Raw genomic sequence first — 22,225 nt, forward strand, 5'->3', positions numbered from 1 at the left:
ATAGCCCTAAAGTCTTAAAGACCCAAAATCTGATTTCATCATCTGCCAGGTAAAAATTGTAAGGTTGACTGTTTTGGCAAACCTCTGTTCAGCAAACCATATTTTCGGTGGGTATCATTTGTGCTTCTAACTAGGGCTGCACGATTTATTTCATTTGTGTTTAAATCGCGGTGTGGTAAAACACGATTGTCTAATCGAAAGACTGCGATTAATTACAGGGATGCACAGTGTGATGCGACCCGACTTTTAAAAGCATTAAAAACGCAAGGAAAATGTGCTTCATTTTCTCCTTTTCCCCAAAGTGCTCGTGACGGAAGCTTGCTTTCTCCTGGTGACTCCCTGCGAGTGAAGAGAGCGCGTTGATCTCTAATTAAGCGTGCTTGCAGCGTGAGCAGCGGCTGAAGAGCGAGTTACACCACATACCTGCCGCGACTGTCTCTATTCAAGCGCAACAGCGCCGCGACAAAGTGGCACTGTGGAAAATTTTGTGTAAAAGAGGAACTGTTTTGTGGGACTATTTTCGCTGTTTTGTGTGGATGATGCTGCGAAGTGTCAGCTATTTTGCTAACATTAATGCTCCCACAAAGGGGAAAGACTACTAATGTCATGCAGCACTTACACAATAATAAAAGACAATATATAAGACGATACAAACTTTTACAAAGTTACAAAGATTGTCTAGAAAGTTAACAGACAATGTTTAAGTGCTATCAACATGTGTATCATATGTTTATTACAGTCACTCGGCATTATCCAATTACTAAGTGTGGTAAAGCCACAGTTTTATTTTATATTTGTGTAATATAAAATATTATAAATCAAATATATCTTTTTTTGATAAATGATTGTGATCATGTTACACCAAGTTTATTTGTCAGTGCTTTATGTCATGATAATTATTATATGGCTAGAAATGTAACAAATCATTCAATATATTAGTATGATTGCGGTATGAATCTGTCTAATATTGCGTTGGTTACCATGATTTATTGATTTTCTCAAATAATACAGAAGATAAAGTTCTTAAAAATAACTGCATATTAAATCCCAATCGCAATTAGATTATTTTTCTTAATCGTTCAGCCCTACTTTCAACCCAGTGGTACTCAAACTTTTTCGTTGTAAAGCCCCCTTTGAGTAAACTGCAGTTTGTGGCCGCGAAATAAAGACTTATGATCTGAAGTCGCAAGTTTAAGTAAACTAAAAACATATACAAATATACAATGCTGGAACATCACTCCTTTCGGTTGGTTGCACAAAATGTAGAATAAATTTCAATAGTTCATAAAATGTCACAAAAACTGTGGTCCCCCAGTTTGAGAACCACTGCTCTAACACAAATGTCATGGAATAAAACTTATCTACTTGAAAACTAGTTAAAGGGGGTACAAATCTCACAGTACAATCAAATATAAAAGATGGATCTGTCATTAATTAATGAATCACTTTGTTTACAGACTACTGTTCAAAGTTTAGGTCATGTTGTCCGTCTAAGTTTGTGGGTAAGGGTAAATGCTATGCGCATAAATATTAATGATCACGACTTATTCTTTCCAGCCGATCTTAGATAAGAGTTCAAATGAGAACCTATCAGAGATAAAAACTTTAATGAAAAAAAGGAAAAGGGATCGTCCAAAGCCCTCGCTCTAACCCAAACAAGACTTTGAAAACACATTTTTCTCATTTAATCGAAATACTTTTGAACACATGCAAGATAAGGTCAACCTCAAAAACCACTGATGTTATTGTCAGAATCCGGGCCGATACAAATGCACGGAAACTTCAAGCGCAGTGCCGGAGAAGAACCGGAATGCAGATCTGCGTCCTTCCGTTTGGCAGGTTAGATTGTTTCGTCTGAACGGTCTCCTTTTTCCTTTTTATAATAAATGTCTTCATGATTCACATAGCTGTGACGATGACAGCTCTGACGTGTGCCTTGAGCCAAACGTGTTTTTAAAGAGAATATGAACACTGCCAAAGGACTTTGAAATAGGAAATGGATTTTTGGAGCTGATGGAGTGATACGGAGAATTTGTGATAAGATCTCCATTATAAATAAGTACGGATGGCATCAATCAGGGACATCTCAACCTCTAGACTCTGACCATTCAGATACTAGCCAGGGCTTGAAAATCTATTTGCGGAACGCAATGTTAAAGTGACTCTAAAAGGAAATTCTTGATAAATAACTTTTTCGAATCTATATATTTTAAATTGGATAGGTGAAGAACAACGGCTGCACAGCAAACAGTGTTTTAACGTGGCGACTCTGTCAAAAGTTCCTATTGTTCGGGTAGACGTGTCTGAGAGGCTCCTCTGTCCGAAGCTAAAGGGACCGAAGGAATTCAACAACAGGAAGTGGAGCAGGGCAGTGAGAGGAAATGCCACAGGGAGCTGATGAGAGTCAAGGCTGAAACAATCGCCTAAGTAAACAGCAGCACGCAACTTTCACCGAGCGCTCGCTCAATCGCTTTAAAGAGAATTCACACTGACAGATGAGCGAAAGCCTCTTTTCCACCTAAAGCGGTAGAATGCATCGGTAGGTACGTTACATGCACCTGTTTTGGTCGATCCTAATGAACAAAAGTTCTGTATAAATGTATCCTAAACTCACAGCTTCACACCAAACGGAGATTAGCAGAGAAAGCCATTATGATGAAACCTTACGTGTAAATAACGGTTTTCATATTACTGGATTTCAAAAAATGGCAGCGATGTTTTTTTGCTTTATAGCAAAGGAGCGAATGACACACAACGTTACTAAAACACGTCAACCCTGTTAATGCCTGTTGCTATTGCCTTGTACAAATCAGGTTTTCGGGCATCTTGAACGATATTTTTGATTTTGATTAAGAAAATTCCCAAGACTTCACATGACTATTTGTCTCCCATTTATTGAATTACTTTAGATCGACCCACTTCAAATTCGATGAAAATTCTAATGAAGGTGAAGGCTTTTAGGTCTATAGAGACATCAATCTGATTACTAACAGATTATTTGGTTTCATGTAAATATAAAGGGAGATAATGATACAGTGGAAATGTCTTCTAAAGCCAAACCAAAACTCAACATAACGTAAGCTGTCACACTGGTAGATATGACCCCATAATAACAATATGCTTTTCTGACCAATCATGGCTATTTGTTCTCACTCCTACTGTGAAAGCACCCTGCTGCAAGTCATAAAATCAGCTTTGAAAGATGACTAAAATTTGCACTGCTCAAGGACTAATTGTTGGCTGTAGGTGAACAGAAGCAATACGTTTTGCTCTCATTACAGAAAGAAATGAGGCAAACCCAGCTCAGCACAGAGATGGGAGTCAGGTTTGCTCATTATTCACACCTCATCACAGCACACTGGACAATAGAGAGCTTTTCCATCTCCGTCCGTCTTGCTCCTGGAAGCCATTCGGGCTGATGGAACATGCCGCTGAAACCATGTTTCACGACAGACTTTTTAAACCCCTTCTAGAAGGTGAGTAATGGGCCATACGGGTCCAGTCGGTGATTTCCATTAAGGGGGTTTTCTAGCCCTTTGAGTCCTCCGGCATTAAAACTGCAGGGCCTGCGTTTCAAACCGCTCCGAAACTCGCCATCTGGATCGAAGCAGCCAGCGAGCGACAAATGCGCCGGCTGTTGTGAACGAATGCAGATGTCAGGTCAATGCATTGCGGGTAAGGCAACTTTAAATGCTCGTATTTCAAACTGTGACACCAAAACCTAACAGGGTTTTAGTCGGTGTGCTTCAGAAATAAGTGATATTGAGAAGGGTCGAGTTTCTGTATACGTTTCATCCGACATACATGTCTGGAGGTGTGAACGGAAAGATCATATTCCCAATCACATTCAGAAGAAACTCAACTCGAAACAAACTAACATTGTTTCTAGGAACTGCTGGGAAAAAGAAAATTGGGTAAAGAAAAATCCCACCCTCGTTTCTTTACAAGACGAAATGAAAAGAAATCTGAAGATGAACGGGGTGTCGGAGTAAAAATAACCAAGATGAAGGACTTGAAAACTGAGCACACTGATCATGGTGCCTCTAACATTCCCAATAGTGATCAGTCGTTATGTTTACTCCCCGAGTAATGAAAAAATGTAAGCCAAACAATCTAAACACATATTGAAAGAATAGCCAGTCATATAGTGTCATGTTTGCTTAATACATTGACACTGTTAAAATACAAGCAAAAAACAATCATAAGACCCAAAAACATCACATGAGCCCAAGTCGTCAGCACAACATCCTATTCCTTCATCATCAGTATCCCCCAAAAATAAAACGTAAATCATTTACAGACTCCATTTTGTTCTTAACTAAACTAAACTTCTTCTTTCCACAGAAGACAGGAGGTGAATTTGTATAGAATATCCCGGCCAAGACACACATTTTAATCTTTTTTTATCTGCTAGTGCAGATTTAGAATGACATGCTTAAAGTCAGTCATGGCAGAATTGATCTTTTTGGGTGAACTATTTCTTTTAGTAGTAATACACATTTATTTAAACCAGATATATTCAATTTTATATATCGACATGTTGTTCTTCATTTTCACTTTTACTTTCATATCCTCTGACATTTAAAGTTCCCCATGACCTCGTTATTTAGTTTTTAACCGTTGTCTGGCATATAAAAATAATGTGGCTGTTGTCTGGCAAAAATTTTACCTTTGAGTTTTTTTTAAGTTTCTGAAGTGATGGGTTCTGGGTCGTATATTTCACAAATACCTGTGGTTCTGATTGGAGACGATCGTGTGTTTCACTGTGCTCTGATAAAGACCTCTTCTCCAACGCATGGTGCTGAAAGTGATAATAATCTCCAAATATCTGGAAACAAAAAAGCCACAGTTAGCTCAACACATACTCCTAGAATACTATTTTTTTTAAATCACAAGGGGAAAAGTTATTAATTTATATGATCTAGAATTCAGACTGAGCAAACTCAGAAGAGGTGAAAAAGGTGATTGCACCCCGGGAGTGTTGTGGTGGGTTGTGCGAGGGTCTGGGGCATCCTCCGCATAAAACATTTTTAATCGTACATTAATTTATACTGTAAATTATGCTTTCTCGCACACTCAGACAAGAACAAATTTAATATTTGCTTCAATCAAAAAAACTGCCACACCAGCCACAAAATATCTTCAGTCTTTTGGCCTGCACAAGTTTTTCAAGTGCACCACATGACACCCATGGAGCAGCAGCTAATCACATGACGCATGACCTAGGTGAAGCTTATACACAAATGAGACTAATGCTGCTGGCGTCATGGGTCGGAATGCACACGGTCTAATTTTGAGCTACAAGAAAGTGAAAAATATAAATTTTGGTTGAATTTGAGAATTTAATAAAAAATAAGTACATAGACCTCATCTTGCGATATCAATGCTCCAATTCATAATTAAACATCTAAAATGGTCTTTATGAGTCTACGTTTTCTGAGAGGTGCACCTTCCTAAGTCTTTCCTTACAAAAAGGTTCCCTGTCCATCGGAAGCAAAGCGCTTGCGCGCCTGACGTTTTGGTTTTAAAACATGCCGGATTGCAAAAATAAAGTGCGACCGATGTTCAAAGAGTGATAAAGTGCAGGAGGAGTAGTGAGGGAAATTATTATTTCATCCCCTGCTGATTTTGTAAGTTTGCCTGCTTACAAAGAAATGAAGGGTCTATAATTTTTAGTTTATTTTAACTGATAGAGAAAATTAGGGGACATTTTTATTAGAACGGTTATAAATTGATTTGCATATCAGTCGTAGTTGCATATATGATCACAGAGCAAAACAAAACTTTGTACTTTTGAGAAACCCTCGTTGGTATGCACAGAGGTCACACATTTCTGATAGTTGGTCACCAGGTTTGCACATGTGTCAGGATACATTGAGTCCACTCCTCTGTAAATCTTTAAGGTTTCTTTGCTATTGCCCAGCAAATTGGAGTTTTAGCCTCCTTCACAGATTCTCTATAGGACTAGGGTCTAGAGACTGACTCTGACATTTAATGTGCTTTCTCTTAAGCCTCTCGTTGGTTGTCTTGGCAATATGTTTTGGGTCTCGGTCATGTTAAAGGTACATCCACGACCCATCTTCAGTGATCTAGTTGAGAGGAGGTGGTTCTCGTCAAAGATTTTACGGTACACAGGCCGGTCACTCAGCTCCTCAGTGCAGTGAAGTCCTCCTGTACCCGTAGTAGAGAAAAAGCCCTAAAGCATAATGTTTCCAACACTGTGAGGATGGTGTTCTTGGTGGTCATAGTCAGCATTTCTCTCCCTCCAGAAAATAGTCCATTTTGGTCTCGCAGCACTTTCTCTAAAGCCAGGCGGGCCTTCTTGGGCAGGAGGACCTTGCGGGCGCTTCAGGATTTCGATCTATTGTGGCATAGTGCGTTACCGATGGTTTGCTTGCTAACTGTGGTCCCAAGGGTCTTGAAATAATTAACAAGCTCATTGGGGAAATATTGCTCCTGACCAAGGACAATTGATAGTTATTTTGTATTTCTTCCATTTCCAAATAATCACACCAACATTTGTTTCCCTCTCACCCAGCATCTGCCTGTAGCCTATTCAAGGTTTGTGCAGGTCTACAATCTTGTCCCTGACATCCTTTGAAACCTTTCCTATTTGGTCTCGACCAGGGTGGTGGAGAGGTCGAAATGGAAGATAAATATTATAAATATATATCAAGTACTTTCTTAAAGTGACAGGACTAATCTGTGGTCCAGATTCTTGCTGGTTTGTAAGGAATCAAATACTGTACTTACACAATGCAAATCAATTTATAACATTAATAGTAATTTTTCCTGCGTTTTTGGTTGATTTTCGGTTTCTATCAGTTAAAATAAACTACCATAAACATTATAGACAATTCATTTCTTTGTAAGCAGGCAAAATCAGCAGGGGATCAAATAATGATTTCCCTCGCAAGAGCTCAAAAAGAAAGAAAAGAGTTAAGAGTTTCCATAAAAAAGAAAGTCCAAAAAGCAGATACAAGCAATACGGAAGTAATCCACATGGCTCCTGATGACATAATATATTATGAAGCGAATTGATCGGTCTCAAAAACAAATATCATCTGTAAACTACAGTTTCTGCGACTTAACTTCTGACAAATATCAATTGCACCCAAGTGCCTTAATCACTTAGAAGGGCAGATCTCTAGAAGTGGGAGATTGGTAACGGTCTCTCATAACATAGCAGTTTCGATCACATGGGCAAACTGAATAATAAATAACATTTCTCTTTATCCAAGACAACACTTGTTGGTCCCTTTTAAGCAATACTTTTCACGGCGAAAAAACAGATGTTTAGAACGTGCTTTTCCCAAGGCATCCGCGCCTCGTGCTATGATGTTACCTGTCTCTGTGCATTGAATGCTTAAAATATAGCACCCGAGGACCCCCGCCACTCTGGGTAAAAACTCTATACGATTCACAAGAATGGCATATTTGCATTCAAAATGGCAATGTTTGCAGGTACGATTTATACATAGACACACATGATCAGAAGAAAAAGGTCACATTAAAGAAGAAAGCCAAGTATAGAAATATAGCTTTGTGTGTCTAACACCCTTAAGTACAAGTAACGGTGAACGAGTCGAGCTCCTGTCAGCCGTGTGCACAATCAAACATGACAAGATCATCCAGACGCTGAGACATCAAACCAGCGGCGGAGCAGATCGATTTCTCTTTCGTTCTGATGAAGGTTAAATGTCAGGAGTGAGCCACAGTTCACTTTCTGTCAGGCTCTTGATTTAGACTATAGACAGAGAATCTCGCAGTAATTCAAACGCTCTATAGCGAAACAATGGCTTCCATCAGTTCTTTAATCTGGGGCCAGAACCAGACTATAGACAAGTACACAGATGGGAATGCTTGGGTCAACGCAACCCGGGCGCACAGTCCCAGAGTAAATAATTATATTTACATGTAGCCGAGTGATTCTCTGGGAATCTTGCTTTTCAAGATGTCAAATACTTGCATCAACAAATTTCCTTTAGATTCATTAAAAACAATGTATAACGTGTATGAAACAACATGTATGACATGTTAAAAAAACATTAATTTTAAAATATTATCATTACCATAACCATTTAAAACTTAAGGGAGGACTAAGCACGTTTTTATGAATGAAACATAAGATATTAATGTATACAAGTATGTCTATACAATATTTGAATAGAAAATTATACGTGTAACATTTTTTAAATGCAGAAAACTATCTGTATTGGTATTGAGAAGAGTTGTGTACACAGCGTGACAAGAGAATATCAAGTTCTTAACTAGAGAAATGTAAAGTAAATATTATAACATGTTAGCAATATGAAGGGTGCTGGTAGATGTGTTTCTTTACAATAAAATCAAACTTAATATCGTTGTGTGTAAACGATCATTTAAAAATGTTACGGAGGAAGAGTACGTCAGTCATGGACAATTTTTTAACGCCATTTCGTAATTATTATTATTATACTGTAAATGAATATAATTTGTTTTCATTCGAGAACAAAGAACATCCAGTTGTTTTTATCAGAATGTTTTAATTCCGTTTAAATGAGAACATATAATATACTTTGATGTGTTACGGTAATGATACTTTAAGCAGAAAAAGCAATCATTAATTCATGTTAAAATTATGCTTTGTGCAAGGTAGGTAGGTCTGTTTGGTTCATGGTAACAAAGCAATTTTTTTGTTAAAAGGGCAGTAACGTGTAATAGGAGATCTACAATTCTTCCATGACACGTCCTCAATAAACAGACCGGGTAACAGCATGCTGAAACGGATATCTCCACCCAAACAAAGCCGATGAGCCAATAGCCTATTGTGAAACCAAATATGACCAACAGGAGACCCAATTAAAGTCAGAAGCATGTGACACTGAAGCGGTCACCAAAAACCTGATGATGAAAGCACGACCAGGGAGAAAAAGAAAGTAAACACATCAGCGAAACTATGATGTGGTTAAGGAAATCAGCAATGGCAGTAGATGATAAAGAACCCGAATCGATCACAAGAAAAGATAAAGACAGATAAAAAGAGCAAGAAGTGGAAAAACACTCAAGTTAAATGTCCTATCAGAGCTTTGTTTCTTAACAAAAGGAAATTGAGTGAAGACGGCTATAGCTTCATTGTGTGGTAAGCGAAGATAAGAGTTATGAGGAGATGAACATCAATCTCAGACAGGCCCGAATCTACAGGCTCCAGGGTGCGGGGAGAGCAGATGGAGATACGCTTGCCTTGTCATATCAGACCACCATCATGCCTGGAAACCTCTGAGAGGAAAGGCATGTGGAGGAGAAGGCTGGGGGGTTATATCGACACTAAAACGTTCAATCTACATCTGAAAATCATATCAGAGTTGGTTAAACAGTGGACCTTCATGAAACCGGTTCCTTATGTCCGTATGGAACCTATACAATGTGACGCCCTCTCGATTTATGGACTAGACTACAAGACTCTTTCCAGTGCACTTTCCAAGAACAGGGTACATGTTACTTTCTTAAAGGAATAAAAAGGCATAAATATGCCTTTAGGAGAGAAAATAAAATCAAACATTGAAATCACAGAACATCTCTTTGTTTAGAATGAACTGTCAATTTTGTGAAAGAAAAAACCCTGCAGCAGTCAAACATTTTCTTATGATCACCCATCTTCACCAAAAATTTGACTGATTTTTGATAGATTCAAATCCTATTTGTACATTTGGAAAGCCCCCTGGAGCGACCATCTTAGCTCGAAGACACAATGACTGCTTATGAATTGCTTATGCCTTTCGGAAACTGAACCGGCAACCTTCCGGTTAGCAGCCTTATCCCTAAACCACACCCATGTTTTTCATCTTGCTTGGCGAGGTTTAGTAGCCTACATAACACTGACCAAAGATATAACCTGACCTGCAATTACAAGGAGCTTATTTAAACCTGCAACATTTAAGATATTTATACGAGCATTAGCTAACACGCTTATGCCACACTAGCATGTAATAATTACAAAATAACAGCGCTCATGAGAACAGATCAACATAAAACCCTCAATGTCTGACCCATCGTTTGAGGTTTTCACTAGATGGCACAACACTGACCAGTAGCTTGTCTGGTCCCCAGATTCCCATACAGATTAAAGCCATTATCTAAAATTACCCTCCGCCTCGCCTTGAAACTACCATTAACATTCCTCGCTATCTGCTTCATAATGAATGCTAGCACACGTTCCGTGGTTAAAACTTTAACTAAAGTGGATTGAACAAAACAGTGGAAACAGCAAACTGTAGATAAGGAAAGCACAAACAATGACGGAAAATGTGTGTTTGCCGTGGGAAAAATGTGATGGCACATAGCGTGCAGGCCTGAATATGTTACAATCTTTAAGAGCAAATACAAATAAAAGGAACAATCTCTCAGGTTCATTGTGATGCAGAGCAGGTCATTAGTCATTGCAACTGAAATTAGTTTGTATGAAAGTACAGCATACTTAAGTGATATTGACATTCTTTGAGTTCTCAAAGTACTTCATTTTTACAAAAGGAAATGCAGAATTGATCTACAAACAATTTCAGCTTAAAAAAAAATACAAGACTGTTGAGATGTACATTTTATTTGCATGGAATATATATCGTATAATATTTGAGAAGCTGGAATGCGAAACTTTTGGTAAAGGGTGGATTTAACTCCGTTTCATGCATTCTGACTTTACAATGTTAAACGTGTTGACTTCTCGCATTGACATGGTCAACTTGTCGAAAAAAACGAGTTGGACGAATAACATAGTATTTCTGTGCTGGATACTCTCCCCCGAGATTAGTGTCGGTTTCGGAAAGTATTTTCAACAACTTTTCTTAGTCCTTTATATGGCAACTCCCCCCGAAAAGCACAGCATCAGCAAGTAAAAGAAATAGCCTGCCCACGCATCAACCGACGAGCAATAGGAAAGACCCGTTAACCATCAAGATTAGTTGCACTGTGTGCCTGTAGCGGCAGCTTGTTACTCTTGCCATTCAAAACAGTGTTACTTCAAAACAGTGTCTTCTGTGCATCTTATGTATACATATAGCATTTTAAAGTGGTTAAATTATTGTAACGTATTACTTATTATAACTTATTATTAGTTGTTATTGCTTAACTTATAAGTTGTGTTAAGACATTTAGAAACATAAAATTGTAAATTGACATGTCTTGTAAAGTAAATTTTACAGTGTACTGATCAGATTATGACCATGACATGAACATAAACATGAACAATGAGAGAGAACTGATGAGGACGGTTCTAAACCAAAAGATTATGACATCAACAAAACCCTTTACCCCTCACGTTTGACGTTTTGTTTGAAAATATACAGTCTTTTTTTATTAAAGTCTTGAGACACAACCACACCCCACTGGGGCTGTGGAATAGCATCCTTAACCCACGCTGGAAAACAAGGGAAAATCAGATTCTGTTAATATCAGAAGGTCAAATCTGCAGTGTAAAGAGATCTGCGTATTAAACTGAAAGCCAAGTACGGCTGTACTATTCCAATTACACATGCATAGAAATATATAGAAAATATATGCTTCAGTTTTTGCGTAAACGTTGACTTTCATATCAAGCTCAGTACAAGAAACTGAACATGTTAAGAATCAAACTTTTAACTTCAGAGATGAGAGATCGAAACTGATCGTGCAGATAAGGTCTCACGCAAACATTCTGGGTCTTTTTCACACATTTGCAGCAATCACGACATGCCGTGCAATGCGTTACAGTAATTGGCGACTGCAAAAATCTATCCTCCACATAATTTTCTTCCTATTGACTTTTTCACCACTGTTACCTTCTTTCCTTCATTTTCTATTCTAGTGGCCATTTCTTCCCTACTTCTACACCCACAGGCCTTTATTTCTCCACTTTAGCCTTAATTTTCTCATTCTGTGTGTCTAACTTGTTTTGCACCTCAATTCTGCTTCAGCTATTCTCTCGCGGGCCTGATGAATGATCACAGCCATCAATCCACATCAGTGTCCTTTCTTCAAGTCCACCAAACTTTCAATCAACATCTAGATGACATTAAACTGCACAAACACGTGGCTCGGGTCCAAGTGTAAAGGAATATAAAACAATTAAGAGCATCTTTACAGATGGACCACTTAGGGGTCAAAAATCCACAAACAATGACACTCCAGTGAATATTTTGGTACATGCGCACGTTGCTGTTACACCCAAATATTTTTTCTTTCTGTTGAGGTCATCTGCAAGTTTTATTCAGATTTATGAGGACAATCAAAGACGAGGTTCCAGCTGAACAGTGCCGTCCCAAGAGACGGACCAAGAAAAACTCTGTCAGCTGGCTGCCTTATAGCTGCCAACGCTGAAGAAAAATTATAACATCTAAACCTGCGAAAGAACTGTTTAGGGGAAGACGTGGGCAGATTTGGACCATTTGAGCACAAACTCCTGGGTGCAGAAAACTACTGCCTTCGTAAAGAAAACTACTGCCATCAGCAGCCAGTTCTCTATGCCACCACCTGTCGAACCCGCCCACATCCATGACACGTGTGTGCTCCCCACCTTTTCTCCGCTGTCTGAAGCTGATGTCTCCGAGGTCATTGGCTCCAACCACCCTACCACCTGCCCACTGGATCCCATCCCCACCCATCTCCTCCAGGCCATCTCTCCAACGGTTGTGCCTGCTCTGATCCACATCATCAACTCTTCGCTCACCACTGGGACATTTCCCACAGCGTTCAAAGAGGCCCGCATCACACCGCTTCTAAAGAAACCCACCCTGGACCATAAACTGCTAGAAAACTACAGGCCTGTCTCCCTTCATCGCCAAAGCCCTGGAGCGAGTTGTGTTCAACCAGCTCTCCTCCTTTCTCATGCTAAACAACCTCTTGGACAGCAATCAGTCTGGGTTCAAGACCAGTCATTCCACAGAGACTGCACTGCTCTTAGTCATCGAAGCCCTGAGACTGGCAAAAGCATCATCCAGGTCATCTGTGCTCATCCTACTGGATCTGTCTGCTGCCTTTGACACTGTCACTCATCAAATCCTCCTGGCTTCTCTCAGTGCTATGGGTGTCTCTGGAATGGCGTTGCAATGGTTTGAGTCCTACCTCTCGGGTAGGTCATTCAGAGTATCCTGGAGAGATGAGGTCTCCGCCTCCCAACAGCTCAACACGGGGGTGCCACAGGGCTCAGTGCTTGGACCGCTACTCTTCTTCATTTACGTGACATCCCTCGGCTCGGTCATTCAGAAGCATGGCTTCTCCTATCACTGCTATGCCGACGACACACAACTCTACTTGTCATTTCAACCGGACGATCCTGTCCAAACTGGATTATTGCAATGCGCTTCTGGCTGGACTTCCTGCTTGCACAATCAAACCTCTCCAGATGATCCAGAATGCGGCGGCAAGAGTGGTCTTCAATGAACCGAAGAGAGCGCATGTAACTCCGCTCTTCATCAGGTTACACTGGCTCCCTGTTGCCGCCCAAATAAAGTTCAAAGCTATGCTCCTGGTCTACAAGACCAACACCGGATCTGCACCATCGTATCTCCACTCGTTAATGCAGATCTATGTTCCTGCCAGATCACTGCGGTCTGCAAAGGAACAACGACTAGTGGTACCATCCCAAAAAGGAAAAAAGTCACTCTCCCGTACCTTCTCTGGATCTGTTCCACATTGGTGGAATGATCTACCAGCTGCTACAAGATCAGCAGACTCGGTTGCCATCTTTAAAAAACGCATCTCTTCCGTCAACACTTCGCTGATTGATTGATTTTTCCTAATTTTCTTCCCTTTCCTTCTTTATAAAAAAAAACCACTAACCTCACTATTCTTAGCTTTTTATACTGTGCTAGGCTTTAATGGACTAGTTTGATGCACTTATGTATTTTGTTGCCTATGTTGTTATAATTGCTTCCAATGTTTCCTCATCTGTAAGTCGCTTTGGATAAAAGCATCTGCTAAATGACTAAATGTAAATGTGCAAAGACCCCCCATAACCAGTTAACTCCTAAAAAATTATCAATATAACTAATTAAAAGCAAAACATGTCAGCTTTACAAATGATGATATGGTTTTACACGCTTGTAAATCACCTGCCTGAAAAGCAAACTTAAGAACTCCAAATATAACAGGTCTCTCGCTTCAACTCATGAATTGTTACAAAGAGACTCTGAATAAGGTACCATTCGAAAAAAGATGGAGAGAGCAACGGCAGGCATTAAAACGGATACCTGGCAACCCGTGGTTACTATAGAAACACCCCGTGGTTGGACATCTTGGTTACAGTAAGAGCAAAAGCAGACGGAACTATAAGCCTTCCTGAGAGATAATCTTTCAGTCGAGGTGTCATGCCTCAATGACATGCCCATAACAGCACAATATTCAGGATGGACACTTAAATGGAATCCAGTGTGGTTTAAGTGATATGGAATATGCTTTCCTGAGGTAATTTCCCAAGGTCGTTGAACCCCACAAGTACACACAAATGACTGGCTGAACAGTTAAAAAATAAATGAAATTTAGTGTCAAGTCACTAAAGTGTCAAATAAATTTATAAAATAAAAAAACAGTATAAATGCAACAATGTAGCTCGGCGTATTGCAAAGTACCAGAAAACTTCCCAGGATTCAATAATGTAGCACAACCCTGCTGATGGACAAAAAATAACTAGGACTGCAGGAAAAACACGGGTACTAAACTCTTTCTAATGATGAAAACAATTGCGACATAATGGTGCTGTGAACGTTTGAGTATCAGCCAAAGTTTTTAGATCATTTTACTTGGTCCTTTATGAAAAAGATCTCAATTGAATGGTTCAGATCTGACTTCACTACAAGCAACATAAAACAAGGGCAAAACTGGCCAAATAAAAGAGATCTTGAGGAAAAGACCTTGAATAAGAGGAGACAAAACCAGTGCTTCGGGCAATTTAAAGATTCCTTTTGTTTGCACAGCAAATACAAATCTGAATCACGTTCCTAAGGAGACAAACAAAAAGAGCCACAACAGACAGATCCAATGTTTTGAGACCTTAGGCGAGCCAATTTCACAATTTCTCACATTTAATCTCACTAACAGATATATGAGCCATACAAGAATACACCCATGACAGGAAGTTGCATGCTTCACATGCGGTCTTTGAAAAGTCTCCTGTCCCTAGAACGGCACATACTTACCTTCAGGAAAAGAATCCTCACAGATTCGCTGGTTTACGTCATGCGAAGTACAATAAAGAACCACAGACAATTTTCAAGGGCGAGGAAGGCATTAAAAAGGCATAATTAGCGTTTCTGGAAATTAAGTTTAAAACCATAAACTTTCCACAAAAAGGAGCTTTAGTACCTGCACTGGATTTAAAGTAAATTAATGGATTTAATTAAAGTCCCATGAGGCAAAACAAGCGTCTTTTCTTCTTTTGCTTCTGCAACAATAAACAAGTCACTAAAATGTGTGACAAATCTTTCCCTGAAGTGTGAAAAGTTAAATCCAATTCTGAGTCCGGCAATGCTGTGCTGTTGCTAGTCCATAAAAACATCCAGCCTATCATAAGTCACTTCGAAAAACATCGCCTGCCCTTAACAAAATTCACTGTCCACATTACAGACAGTGGGAGGCGAGTTAAAATTGAGTACCAAAAAGATCAGTGCTGTGATTCAGGGGTGATGTGAAACATCCATCCCACCGTTCTCAACATCATTAGTCACGGTCAGACTACAAAAGAGTCAGACACTATAGAAACTATAGAAAGATTAGCACCTTTTCCGAAAGCTACCAATGCTGATAGAAAAACGCAAAGAGAGCGGGCTCAGTGGAAAGTCAATCTTTATTTTTAGAGGAGCGAGAGAAGCTGGTGCGAACGGACGGCGAGCCGCACCATTAACCAGAGGCACGTGTCAAATAGTCAACAAGCTGTAGTGCGGGACTATGCTGAACGCCAGGCTAAAATGCTGAGGGGAAAATGTTCAGCAAAGCGGCACCACCCTGCTCCAGTGCACAAAAACCACGTTCACAACCCAAAGAGATGAAAAACATATGCATAACTGAAACATTTGACGTGTGATTTCGTGTTTGCTATGGGAAACCGATGTTGCGTATCTGCAGGGCGTCTGCATAAAAGGCGTCTCAGAAAGCACTTGACTCGTTCAAGAACAACGTTATCTGAGGTTTTGGAGGGTCTTTTAAGTTGCAGTCTGTTGCATATTGAAAGAAATCCACACATGGGTTTCATTTACGAAGGAGACTAAAAGAATGCCTGAAGTTTGTATTTTCAAAGAGATTTCAACATGAGCTCTCAACATTAAATCAAAGAGAGAAGCACAGCCCGGTTACGCAAGCAAAGTCATCTATTCAACACGTCTTCTCATTAAAACCAGCCTGATGTCCCTCGTAATACAAAATGTGTCTCGTAAAAACTACAACAATGGATTGTCATTCAAAGATCAATTCGACTTCCAACACAATTCCGGTTGTGTCAAACAAAAAAGAAGAGTAATATTGTAAAAGGGGTCCGTGTTGCCCGTGAGAATCTTTGGCGGGTACATCTGAAATCGCATTATGAGACGGGCAGGGTCAAAGGTGAACTAATTTGCACAAAAATACAGCTTTGCTGTTCCCTTCTGGGCTCTGGCCCATTTACAGGAAGAGAAAAGATATGATTATTAAGGTTTTCAAGGGAGAATGCCTCATTTCATGCCAAATGTATATGGCAGGGAACATCAAAAGGCATGCAAGAGCAGAATGAAATAAACAGCAGAAGCTATTTGAAATACTTTTCTTCTGACCGAATACGTTCTATCATGGTTAAAACGAAATGCCTTCCTATGAGGAGAAATCAGAGAACTTTGTTATGATGTTTATTACAATTAATATGCAGAGATCAAAGTCCTAAACGTAAACATCTAGGGTTTAAATAACTATCTGTATAGAAATAGCAACAAAATACTTAAGCTTAAAGGAATTAAAACAGACTACATTAAATATTGCATTGGGCCTTTTGTGTCAGATTTTCTATCTGCAGGAAAATATGCAGGATATAAAATATTCTCTGGGCTGTGGGTGGGCTAAAAACTTCTGGGGTCAATATACTTGCTATAAATGGTATATGCCAATGAATGTCAGGGGATTTCTTTTTATGGAAATCAAAATCAGAATCTGATTTATGATGCTACATCAACATCTAAGGCTTACACATACCACAGGCAAACCAGACACAGTACACTGCTCGGCTGAATGGCATTAATGCAGTACAGGGATAAACGACAGAAGACCGAGCAGCAGGATGACAACTTTGAGAGCTTTTGGATGGCTGGGTAGCTCTAACTGACCATAAGAACATCTCTTACCAAACATTCAAGTGATAAATAAAGCTGCAAGCAGCAATTACAGGTTCAAGCCTGTAAGGAAAATATAAATATATCTTAGATCTTGCCCTGCTGAGACAATATAGAATAATAAAATAAAGATAACATGTAAAGCATGTTCTGTTATATATTACAAACGTAATCAATTTGCTCAATAAAAATGTTGTGATAACACTTTAATGAAAGTAATAAGGCACTCGGGCTGGTAAAATGAAACAAAAACATCTACATCTGTAACGCAAGCACCCCAAAAGCCAGTCATATAATGGCCCTGACATCACTGACTATCACACAGACAGTCAGTTAGTAGTTGCAGATGTCTTACAAATTAATGTCAATTACTGATTCATTAGTTGAGCTGTCAGGGACGTACATGTTTGACAGTATTCGCCTTCAACTCACAAAAAGTAACCTGCTATTTTGGTTTAAAAAGAGATTGTGATGTAAAGCTGAATGTTTTGACAAGTTCTGAAATAAATAAAGATAACAAAATGTGAATTCAAAGTGATCAACCCTTATTTGTTCATAAAACCAGTCAATTGTGAATACTTTAGCAAAAACAACCTCTCCTTGTGCAGTTAAGCTTTATTTTCATAAAGTTCTCCTCAGTTTATCCGTAACAGCATGGCCCTTGTACCACATAAAGGACCTTTGCAGGATAAATGCACAGCGTGTTATGCAACTGGTCACTCCATTTTTACATGCCTTCCCATCTTAAGTTTTGCTCTACAATTTTTCTAGTAAACTAAAGAAGCGAGCACAGCGTGGTTTCAGCCACAGAGTGAGTGGTGATATAATTATTAATGAAACATGTCTGTGACATTTAATGTCTCTAAAGACAGATGTCTCAAAGCAGGACAAGCCTCAGTCAAAAAAGCCAGTTACAAATGGACAAAATGTACCAAGACAAACACATTTTCCCCACTTTGTCTGCTGAAACCCAAGCAATGACTGACATGTCAAAACAAGGCTGACAAAGAGGATGACTGTGAGAAAAAAAATACTCCACTGGAGTCTGTGACGCTACACCACAACAGACTAGCGTTGTGGCCCGATCTTCAGATGTTAGAACCGACTCGCTGAGTAATAAGGCCTTCTCACGCACTTCATTATGTATGCTCTTTCCACAACATGCCTCAAAATAAATAAATAAAAGAAGTGAGAGCGGAAGAGAGAGGACCAACACAACTACTCCAGATGGCACACAACTGAGTTCCAGCCGGCTGCTGGTCACTACGCTTCCCATGGAGCCTGTGCTACAAAATTCATCACAAAATTAAGTTTGTCTACTCAACGTCTTCACTGTTTTTCATTGTCCGAGTGAAACTACACGATCATGGCGCTTTGTAGCAACAGCAGATTTACAGATGCTATTTCACATGGTTGGCAATCATGTCTTCTTGAATAAATTGAACAGACAATAGAGCGCTGGCAGTTTGTGATAGGAGGCCGAAGCTAATCGCTCCCCATTACCGCAGCCATAAATCCTCTTCTCACTGAAAACGGTTTTCCACACGCATACACCTGCTAGCTGACCGCCCATGCCCTTTTCTGTCCCTACCCCTGCATGGGTGCAACGTTCTCGGTTTTTATTTTCAATTAAAACAACATCTCAGACATGTCACAACATATTTCCACCCAACAGTAATGCTGAATATTTCAAACAAAACATGCGAACATGCAAATCACGTCACACGAGGACACGCTCTGCAGAACAATCGACTTTAACATTTAGCATAATTCGAACACCCCCCTGACCTTGGGAAACACAATCTAGCCTGAAGGTTGAACGCATGGATTTAAGCAAACCTGAACCGTTTAGCTCTTCAAACTTTTACTCCCCCAGATGCAGATGGGATGTGTCAGAAGCGCATCAGTAATGCAAAGAAAATTTGAATAATTGAGACAACAAGGCAGCTAGGTGAGTTTGTGAAGATCATACAGGTTAAATGACTTGCCAACGTAAGAAGCAAAAATGACTTAACATTGAAGTGTCACTGTTCTCAGGAGAAATTATAGCAAGGGGGAAAAAGCATTAAAATGTGTGCAAATTGGGTCAGAGCCATTTTGAGGTCTGTCAAAAGAATTCCATACGGAGGGACGAGTGAATAAGTAAAAGCACTACACTGGATAATTTAAAACCGGAAGAAGGGATTATAAGACAATATTGAGCTACAGCGGTTTCACAACATCTGACGGGTGTTCTTACACAACACCACAAAGACGACATTTTAGGCAATTGTGATGCAATAAAAGATACCAATGTTTAATTTAAAAAAAATGTATGGCACTATAACCAATCCAAACAACATGTTCACCAAGTGATCTACTTTATAAAGTTACATCAAATATCAAAAGCTTGTTCAAGTTTACAAATAGATTTACTAGTCAGGGTAAAAAAGGGGATTTAGTGTGCTGGCACCCTAAATTATAGTTGCTATATTTGTTAACATGTTTCAAATTTTTAGATTCAACAGCTGGAAGAGAAGAGAAAAAAGAAAATGGTACCTAGCAAATCTACTTGCCCTATCTTTAATTTGAACACTGTTTTTTTTCTATATAATCTAATTGGCGGCACATTCTTAATAAAACATAAGCTCGCTTGCCGACTTTATATAATGCATACACACAAAAGAAAACTTTTCAATAAACATGTTTCAATTAAGAATTCTAACTTGTAGTTTGTAATCGAGTGCTATAACAAACTGCTGAAGGAAAACCTAATCCATGTTAATTTAGACCATAATGAAGTAACGTAATGCCACGGGCAGTAAAATCGACTAATCAAATTAAAGCAAAACTAACTGCAATGCCCCTGGATATCAGTACAGCAGGATTCACACTTCTGATATGTTAAAGGGGATGTGCAACGGTGTTTCATGTATTCAGCTTTCTTTACAATGTTAAACGTGCTGGTTTCTCATGCTTGTCAAAAAAACGAGATAGTTGTATCACGTAGTATTTCTGTGCTCGATATACCCGAAGGTTCGTATAGGTTTCAGAATGGTTTTTTTCGAACATGAAAAAAACTTTACGTAACAACTTTTCTTGGTCCCTTAATGAGCACTTCTCCCATAAAAGCACACCCACAGCAAGGCGAAAGAAATAGCACGCCCACATGAATCGTACATGAATGTGTGTTTTGTAAATGTGATGAAACTAAAGACTCTTCGGATATTTGAAGGGCAAGATGCGAGTTACGAACAATTTAAACACTGTACAGTCTGACTGTCTGCGATTTTCCAAATGGTCTGTAACGCTCCAATACTTACTACTTCCTTGAGACAGTTATGCGACTTCCCAATTATGTCCTTTTTTCTGAGATAGCAGCCGCGAGGAAAGAAACTATTGCTGCGAATCTTGTGCTGGTTTGCTAATTGTTATACGGAGTCAGTGTTGTAATGACATTAAACTAGCTTAATGAGCAATGCCAGTGGAAAACACAACACCAAAACAAAGAAGTATATACAAATACGAAACTTACTTGCGGTTACATGTGAAAGATAAACTGGTTTGAGCTTATTAAGCAAGCTTTACGCCACAAATAAGCATAAACAACTACGTAGCTGGCCGTTCTGTATGCAGTCCAAGTTCAATAATAGCAGCACGTTACTGATGTTGAATCTCATTGGTTCTCTTGTTTCATTCAATACATCCATTGGCCCACCATAGTATGGATTTATTACTTTCATGATGGATGGATATGTTTTCGGGCTTCAAGAACGTGAATTGTTCAATGCGATCCCAAAGTTAGGAAGAGCCACAACACTATTTAATATGACTTCTGATCGTGTTTGGTTTGAGACGAGTAAAATAAAGTAATTTAAATTTTCTGATGAACCATTTCTTGAAAATGTATAATTGAAACCCAGAATTGAAGCACCTCATCACCTCCTATTTGTTGACGTAAGTCACAGTGATGCTTTCTACAGTCATAACGCTCTTAAGCAAAACTACATGTAGCCTTGAGCTATCCAGGTGCTTGCACGTACTCCGTGATTACTCACCGCCATTCCCGTTCAGTTCTAACACAGAACATTCCATTCTCTCCCAAGAGGCCACTTCCATGCCCAACTTCTGTAGCTGCTTGGGAAGGTCAGACGATCACCATGGCGACAGTTCTGAGGTCGCAGGTCAACCCAGCCACACTGCTGAATAGTGATGTGAGATGACAGCACGAGGGGCCACGGGGAACTCTTTGAAGTTTACACAAAAAACTGTCGCATGGACTCCATTACGGTCCCTGCGTGGGCAACTAATGGCATGTTGTGTGATCTAATAAATAAACGTCAGTTCGTTAAGCTGCTTTAGCGATACTGCCGGCGCTGCGCAAGATAAATGCACTTCTGCTAAAAAGCAGACAGCATATTAAACCGTTCACCACCCAGCTTCATTAAACATCGAACACTAGGTATTTCTCAACCTCACTACGTCTGCACTCACACAGCCGCAGAATACGGTTGTCAGTCCAGTGCCAAGTATAGATCGGTACACATCAGTAAAAAAATGGCACAAACACATTATAAACAACACCTTAAGTAGGCTACCATTAATGTCTTAAAACTCTTCAAATACATTTTTACAACAATTTTTGAAATCCACTTTTTTAATGTCAAGTTTATTTTATTGCGCTTGATACAATTGGCATCAAATCAAAGCAGCTGTACGTGAAAAAAACATGATAACAAACTTATACATATATACACACACATGTAGATATAAATCATAAATAAATTTGTAAAAATTATAATAATTAATATAAATAATAATAAAAACTGTCAATTGTGGTAAAGATCAGCGATTCGAAAGTCAAAAGCATTGATTGTCATTTTGGTTTGGTTTGCAGTGATCAAAATAAATGACATGATTCACATCTATCGTAAGAACAAACTTAA

At 39.3% G+C, this 22,225-nt stretch overlaps 1 protein-coding gene across 4 annotated transcripts in view; it reads right to left on the bottom strand.

Moving 5' to 3' along the window:
• Positions 1 to 22,225, bottom strand: part of furina (furin (paired basic amino acid cleaving enzyme) a) — a 75,257-nt gene that overhangs the window by 30,666 nt on the left and 22,366 nt on the right. For all 4 annotated transcript variants that reach the window (XM_079459449.1, XM_079459450.1, XM_079459448.1 and 1 more), the window contains exon 3: positions 4,730 to 4,828. In XM_079459449.1, coding sequence (XP_079315575.1) covers positions 4,730 to 4,828 — 99 coding nt within the window. The remainder of the gene's footprint in view (positions 1 to 4,729; positions 4,829 to 22,225) is intronic.

Source organism: Barbatula barbatula (genome assembly GCF_947034865.1).
Source record: "Barbatula barbatula genome assembly, chromosome: 1".
NCBI classification, from domain to species: Eukaryota; Metazoa; Chordata; class Actinopteri; order Cypriniformes; family Nemacheilidae; genus Barbatula; species Barbatula barbatula.